The sequence below is a fragment of the Trachurus japonicus genome, chromosome 22 (assembly GCF_045865225.1).
Source record: "Trachurus japonicus isolate A0001 chromosome 22, Traja_1.0".
NCBI lineage: Eukaryota > Metazoa > Chordata > Actinopteri > Carangiformes > Carangidae > Trachurus > Trachurus japonicus.
The window spans coordinates 21,850,543-21,858,001 of record NC_140928.1 but is presented as its reverse complement, the minus strand read 5'-3'; the positions used below and the strand labels follow the sequence as shown (position 1 = coordinate 21,858,001).

Sequence of the window (7,459 nt, the reverse complement as noted above, 5' to 3'; positions counted from 1 at the left end):
TTTCAGTTGAGTAAATTGCATTGGGCCATGTGAGGTCAGTGCACTGCAACAAAAGAACTCATTTGCAAAGACAGAAACATTTCAGGCGCTGTAAATTCACACAAGACAAAGGAGGTGTTTCAGGGGAAACACTAAAAAGTGATGCAGGGCTGGCAGGGAGACAGGCAGGCAGGGAGACACTTCTATAACATCGTACGCATAACTTCTGCACTACCATAAGTAAAATTCCATGGGAGTCGGAGTGTAAACAGAAAGACTGAAACCATTTTTTCTAAATTTATAGTCTATATATTTTCTTTCCGAAGTCTAAATAATTGTGCTTTTAATTTTCTGTACTATCCCTGTTTTTACTTTGGATTGTCAACCTGAAGGATCACTATCAGGATCACAGTTTCAGCTGTTACCATTTACATCACTATACAAGTATATGACATATGACCATATAGTATTGTTATCAGATATGCATTTAATTTTTTGGAATTAAACATGCAGATATATTTATATTATTGCAACTTGGTTGTCATTGATTCTGTTTATATGGCAGTCCCCACTAACAAGTGTCCACAGCAAATGCATAAACAATGTTGTGTTATAATTAATATTATCTATTAATGTTACATAACCAATAATAAATCAGGGAATTCATATAACTGCAGTTTGATGAATAGAACAATAGGTGGCGGCCTTAGCATACAAATCATGGCAAGGCTGCCGCACTGAATGAGACGATTTTAACTGCATGACATCACATAAACAATGACGGAATGACATGTGAAATCACACTCTGGTTTACAATATTGGCAATTATTTCACTCAAGTATGTCTAAGCCCAGTCTATATGGACACATTTTTTTTTAAAAGGTCTGTGTTGACAAGAACATGGTACATTTATTCAGGAATTGTATACAACATTTTAGGGGCTCTTTACTTGATTGATTTAGATACTACTACAGTACTATTGTTGCAATGCAGATGTACATTTTGCTTAGTGATAAAGGCAATAGATTACAGACATGACACTAAAAGGTTCCCATTTCTGTTTATTCCCCTACTGTAAATCAAAGGATTGACCTTTGAATTGGGGTTTCCCCTTATTGCTTCTTCAATGCATATGAGAGCTTGTCACAAAATCCCACATTTCAAATTTATTTAGGATAACATTTATAACAATAATACTATTTACATTTCCTCCAGTATGCATTATCTACATTCAGAAATATTCAAACACTGTACAATACAAAGACATAAAATGGTATAGAATATGCAAGTCTCCAAGGATATAAAAGTTAAAGCGTTAACACTCAATATTGGCCACAGGAGCAGTAGCAGTCAACTGTTGATGAGTGTTTTGCTGTCTGCGCTTGTGACGCTTGACAACATACCACCTCACTACAAATATAAACACTACCACAGCCGCAGCACCAAAAATCCACATCCAGAGAAAACCCCCAGCCCCAGAGGGAGAAGAAGCCTTCAGGGTACTATTATTATTGGTAACAGGTTTGCCAGAACCTTCAGCATTCGGTGTTGTGATGACAAAATTCAAACTGTTATTTGCAATACATTTCACTTGATCTTTTAGGATAAATCCTTCCTCACAGGAACACACAAAACTTCCATAAGTGTTGTTACATTTTTGTGGACATTCCTGCATGTGACATTCATCAATATCCTCACAAACACCTTCATTATCTATATAACCAATAGGACAAGAGCATGTACCAGGGCTGTCACAAACCAGGGGGCAGGTCTTCTGTTCACAGTGCCTTTTGCACTGCGTGTGGTCTTTAGGGTCCTGGATATATCCATCGAAACAAAGGCATATATAACCTCCTCTTACATCTTTGCAATCTTGACTACAAGGCCCCGTCGAACAGCCTCTGGGGTCTTGGATGACATTTGAATCTGACAGTTCTTGTGCCTGGCATGCATCTTTGTGCTTTGTTCTGCACAGATATCCATCAGTTTTGTCTGAGCACGGCCTCTCTGTCAATTTTTGGTCATTAGAAAGTGACACACAGTGTGAAGAGCAGACTTCAACATTGTCCTTCCAGATGTTGAACGGTGGAATGAAGTTCTGGTGAGTGTCACCTGAGGTCCACTCGTAGCCTCGTAGTGGAGCTGAGAGGTTGCTACATAAACCAGCTGGCAAACGCAGTCCTATCCAGTAGTGTCCAAACAGTACGTGACTCAAATCCTCAAGGCTCCTGTCATCCATCTGAGGCTTCAATGTCATTAGTTCTCCATTCCCAACATTGCACGCTTCCCCGGCTGTTTTGAAATCCACAATCTCTTGGTTAACAGTGATACAGTCACTCCCAGAACAAATGGCATTACAGATACCCATCTGCTTCATGCATAATCCTGTCTCCATGGGCAACAAAAAAATAACTGACACCAAAATAATCATTGGTACTGTCAGTGTCAAGCAGGCCATGTTGTGAGTAGATCAACTTAGAATGCTGTCTGGCTGCAGCTAAGGATATCTCAGACTGTGGCTTCCTACTCCGGATGTAGCACCCCTCAGGAAAAGGACAGGAAGGAAGCAAGATCGAGTTAGATTGCTGTTTTTTTCCACAAGTATAGTGAGGGCGGCATATATACATGAAGAAAAGTGCATTCATGTTTCAGAACATGTCATTTATTTTGTTTTCAGGTGACATGAAAGTATACATTCATTATGGCATATTTACAACAGCATTATCAGATGTGCAAGCTCCTTTAAGGAAGTAAAACATTTTGTGTACAAATACACCCACAGTAGCAGTGTTGGAAACATTTACTTAAAGGGATAGTAGCATTTTTTTTAAAGTGGGGTTGTATGATCTACAAATAGCCCCTAAGTACTTTAATTGCAGTAGCAGACTCTCTACACTCATTGTTGTGAATGGACCCAAAGAAACAGCCTATTTTCGTGGCCTAAAAGAGGTTTTACCTGAAAAAAAAAAAACACAGTTCCATTGTTCGCTATAATATAATTTTTCAGCCCTTTTCCAGCCCTTCAAAGTGCAGGAAAAACGCAGTTTTTATTTGGAGCTAACCAACTGCTGATCGGCGCTAACCCTGGGCGGAGGGATACGTGAGTTGGTTAGGTCCAAATAAAAACTGTGTTTTCCCTGCACTTTGAGGGGCTGGAAAAAATTATATTATAGCGAACAATGGAACTGTGTTTTTTTTTTCACGTAAAACTTCTTTTAGGCCGCGAAAATAGGCCGTTTCTTTGGGTCTGTTCACAACACTGTATGTTGTAAATCTCTGGGCAGGGCTATGGGCTGGCGTTGCTAACGGGAGGAGTGCAGAGAGTCTTCTACTGCAATTAAAGTACTTAGGGGCTATTTGTAGATCATACAACCCCACTTTAAAAAAATGCTACTATCCCTTTAAGTGCTGTATTTAACAATTCTGAGGTTCTTTAGTCTTAACTACATTTCAGATGCAGATATCAGTACATTTTACTTATCTGGTAAACATCTGTCACTAATTTGTAAATGCAGACTTAATGCGAAATTCAAAGATTTATGATGCATCATTATAGATTAAACTTCTCAGCAGTATATGAAGCAGTTTAAATTGGCTTTGCCTCATCCAGCTATACAGTAGCATTTAAGTACCAACATGTCAAATGCATCAGTGGTAATATAACAGTATGTTAGTGTGGGGGAGGGTTCTTCCTAACAACCCCTGTAAGTGCATTTTTTGTCCACACTCATGGTATTTTGAAAGTTACAGTTTTCTTTATTTTGGTAAAAGTTCTGAATTATTCTTCTATCACTGCTTTATGTTAAAAGATAATAATACAATGTGTTCCTACACAAGGAGGTAAACACAGGGTTAATATATACAGTACATTACTCAAACATGTCTATAGGTAAAATAACAGAAAACATGGCCAGACGAATTATTGAAGTTTGATCTTAACATCTTAACTCACTCTTCAGAGGATATCCTGGTTCAACTTCCTGTCAACTTTAACCATGCCACTAAAATAACAGACACCACCCATATCAATAAACGATCTATTCACAGAAACAATGCCTTTCAATTTACAACCAAATATTTCTACACAAGAACTTTAAACAGAATCAGAATCATCATCTGATAAAATATGAAGGGTTTTTTTTCTTCATTTTTTTCATTTTGATATGTAATGATTTGAAAACAACACACAGACTAACCTACAAATGTTGAAACAAAAAACATAACTTAGATAAATTATCATACTGGTCCATGTAGTCCTCTCCTTAACTGCCAGGTCATAGATCATCAGTCAAGATGGACTCGTACAGTTTCTCTAAACGTGGATCGAGACCGGAAGACACCCAACAGTAGCCGTCTGTGGTGGTGTTTTTCTTGGCTTCTTTTTTGGAGCGACTGCATCTATACATTGCAATAGCCAAAGTCACTGTGACCAACAGCAGCAGAGGAATGAGTGAACCAAGGACGCAGATTATCACCCTAGAAATGCCTGTTTTGGCTAAACTTGTCGTTGAGGATGCATTGCTCCCGTGATCGCCGTGCGTGACGTTCAGCAGGCCTAGAGGCGGTGGTTCAGTGTGAGGGGACTGGTGCTGGAGCTCCACTGTTCTGGTTACAGACTCTGTGAAGCTCTCTTGCGTTGCCTCCTCAGCTTGGTCGTCTGGTAAAGCAGCTGCTGCCTCTGTCACGTCTGGAGCACAGGTCGCTCCATCGGCCTCCAGATGAAAGCCCAGCTGGCATTCATTTATGTCTGTACATGAATGACCGTCCTTGGATAAAGTAAATCCCTCATTGCAGTAACAGGAGTAGGATCCAATGTTGTTTGAGCAGTTCTGCTCACATCTTAGTTGTTTGCACTCATTCACATCTCTACACTTACCATGGATCAGTTCATAGCCATCTTTACACTTACACATGTAACTGCCATGTGTATTAATGCAAGAATGATCCTCGCAGACTTGTGACTGGCGGCATTCATCAATGTCTAAGCAGTTTCGCTGGTTTTTGTCCAGGTTGAACCCATGCCGACATCTACAGGAAAATCCTGACTCCCCCATTACACACTGATGCTCACAGGTGTCGACATCACACAAATCCTTTATCCTGCATGAGAGTCCATCCTCACGCAGGTCATATCCTTCTCTGCAAACACATTTCACCTCATCTCCATCCTGATGGCACAAATGCTCGCATCCGCCTTTGTTGAGTGAGCAATTTTGCTTTCCTGTTTTGCAAAATGGACCAGATTCTGTCCACTGATAGATATTGTCTATCAACATACACACAGCATAATGAAACTGCTGGTCACTACATAAAATACCAGCGTATGTTCCAAATGGATATGATTTCATTGTATTGCTTTGTGGCTTTTTTGAGAAGGGTACCGTGTAATTCATTTGTCCAGGGCCTTGAAGAACTAAAGGTTTGCACATTCCCCGAAAATTAAACTTGCATACATAAAAAGCGGATTGTTTGCAACCCCCATCAGTCCATTTCAGTTGATTCTGACCCGGCGTGTAATGAGCTCTTACACATCTGTCCTTTGTACATGTAAGATCAGGTTCTTTACCCCAATTGGAGTAGTGGGTATCGTCTTCCCCAGATACCCACTTAAAGCCCCGGAGAGTGCTGTCGGCCAAAGAACAATTTCCACGGTTGAGTTTTAGCCCAATCCAAAATGTAAGAGCCCTCTCCTGATGTCCTCCGTGGGTCTGAGAGAGAAGCGAGAGCAGCGCATCCTCCTCTTCTCTGTCTCTGATAGTCGTCAGATGACCTCCATTGTCGACACAGTTGCTACTGGCCTTCGTGAAGTTAACCTTGTCCATATGCAGGGTTAGGCAGGCGTTAGAAGAGCACAGAGTCCCATGTTCAGCTCCAGATAAACCCTCAATGCCGTTGATGATCTGGAGTAGGAAAATCCACAACATAATTGCTTTGGAGATCATCAAATTAGCTGATATCTAGAGGATCCCTCAGAATTTTGGGGTGAAATGGGAATATGTGGTTGTCCATTCGTAGCCAAAGAACAAGTGGTGTGTGTCTGAAACTAGCAGTTGTGCTCCTGTTTCCTGTTTGGGCCACAAACTAAAGACGGAAATTGTGTTTAGCAGCAGCAACAGGGTCTTTCTTTCTGCCCTGCAGACCAGTTCCGTTTTAGAAAACATAACAATAGCAGGCTCTGCAGTGTTTTGACTGGTTCTCCAGATGTCTCCGGCCCCAGTGGGGTTTAGGCATTGAAGCTGACTCCCTTAATTGTGGTGCTTCACAATACATAAACTTGTGGGGGTCAAAGCCCTGGAGAGACTTTGACATTTACAAATTGACATGGAATAAACCTATGACCTTTGGCAGGAGTCACCCTGCACTTCATATTCTACTGCTCAGTCAGGACTCTGGGTCATTGGTTATAAAGTTCAGAGAGAGGAACATAATGTAAGTTACAAACTTAATTAAACAAGTACAATGATCAGAATCAGATCTCAGTTTCGGCCTCACATGAGCTGCAACAGTCTCTCTCTCAAGCCAACATACTGTAGAGCCAATGCAGGTTGTACTGGCTACCTATGTGCTCCCACAATTGATTTGTAAGGTTATTTTCTCTTTTTTTTGTTGACATTTGTCGTATTTTGTATATTCATTTGTTGTATATGGTTCCTAGGAAAAGTAGCTGTTGCATCGCTGGCAGCTAATTGGGATCCAAAGAAAGGAATGAAGGGATAGAAAAACCCAAACCTAACCAAAACAAAACAAAACAAATAATAATAAAAAGAAAAAAAGATCTGAGGTAGACAGAGACCAACTTTTTCTTTTAAAGCCAAATCAAGACTTACATTTTCAGTAGTTGAGGTTGTGTGATACTGTATGTTTGTTAATTCTATTTTTTTTTTACTTTCAAAAACCCTGTGATTTTTTGTTTTGTTTTCACTCACTTCAGAGCATCTGCTCATTTTGATCATCTTATCGTTATTGTTTTTCCTTTCCTTTATTAATATCAATCCTTTCACCTCTGTTTTGTTTACTTAAATATAGCTCAGCTTTTTAAGTATTGTATTATCTGATCTTTATCTTTGTTCATCTTTTTCGATGCTTCCTTATTGCAGATTTATGAGATACACAGTAGCATGTCATCATCAGTCATCATGTTATGATTGTTTTATTTCTGTTCCTGGGTAGTTACAAAGTCACTTACTGGTTTGTGTTTAAATGGATTCCTGTAGAACAGAATCAAATTGTTTTATTGTTTAATTAAATAGTGTTAGATAAATCTGATTTTTGAGCCCTCTCTTCGTGAGGATGTGCGGCCAAACCAAAGTGTCACTGTGAGCAGGAGAAAAACTGTTTACCAATGATTGTTGATATTACAGAGTGGATTTGGACACGCTTGTGTAAGATTACTGAATGTACTGTTTAGGATGGCAATGAGTGCCAAGGACAATCATGCAAATCTAAACATTTCCTGTATTTGTTTAAACACAGGAAGTGC

The 7,459-nt window shown here is 39.7% G+C and overlaps 2 protein-coding genes across 2 annotated transcripts; both read right to left on the bottom strand.

Annotated features, from left to right (window-relative positions):
- Window positions 1-787: 787 nt before the first annotated feature.
- Window positions 788-2,799, bottom strand: LOC146964018 (thrombomodulin-like). The gene has a single exon (XM_085767539.1). The coding sequence runs from the start codon at window positions 2,435-2,437 to the stop codon at window positions 1,295-1,297; it is 1,143 nt and encodes a 380-aa protein (XP_085623665.1). The 5' UTR covers window positions 2,438-2,799; the 3' UTR covers window positions 788-1,294.
- Window positions 2,800-3,365: 566 nt separating this feature from the next.
- On the bottom strand, window positions 3,366-6,150 carry cd93 (CD93 molecule). The gene has a single exon (XM_085767538.1). The coding sequence runs from the start codon at window positions 5,919-5,921 to the stop codon at window positions 4,254-4,256; it is 1,668 nt and encodes a 555-aa protein (XP_085623664.1). The 5' UTR covers window positions 5,922-6,150; the 3' UTR covers window positions 3,366-4,253.
- Between the last annotated feature and the right edge of the window lie 1,309 nt (window positions 6,151-7,459).

Excerpts from the sequence above, each read along its gene's own strand:
- LOC146964018 (XM_085767539.1), bottom strand. The coding sequence starts at position 2,437 with ATGGCCTGCTTGACACTGACAGTACCAATGATTATTTTGGTGTCAGTT.
- cd93 (XM_085767538.1), bottom strand. The coding sequence starts at position 5,921 with ATGATCTCCAAAGCAATTATGTTGTGGATTTTCCTACTCCAGATCATC.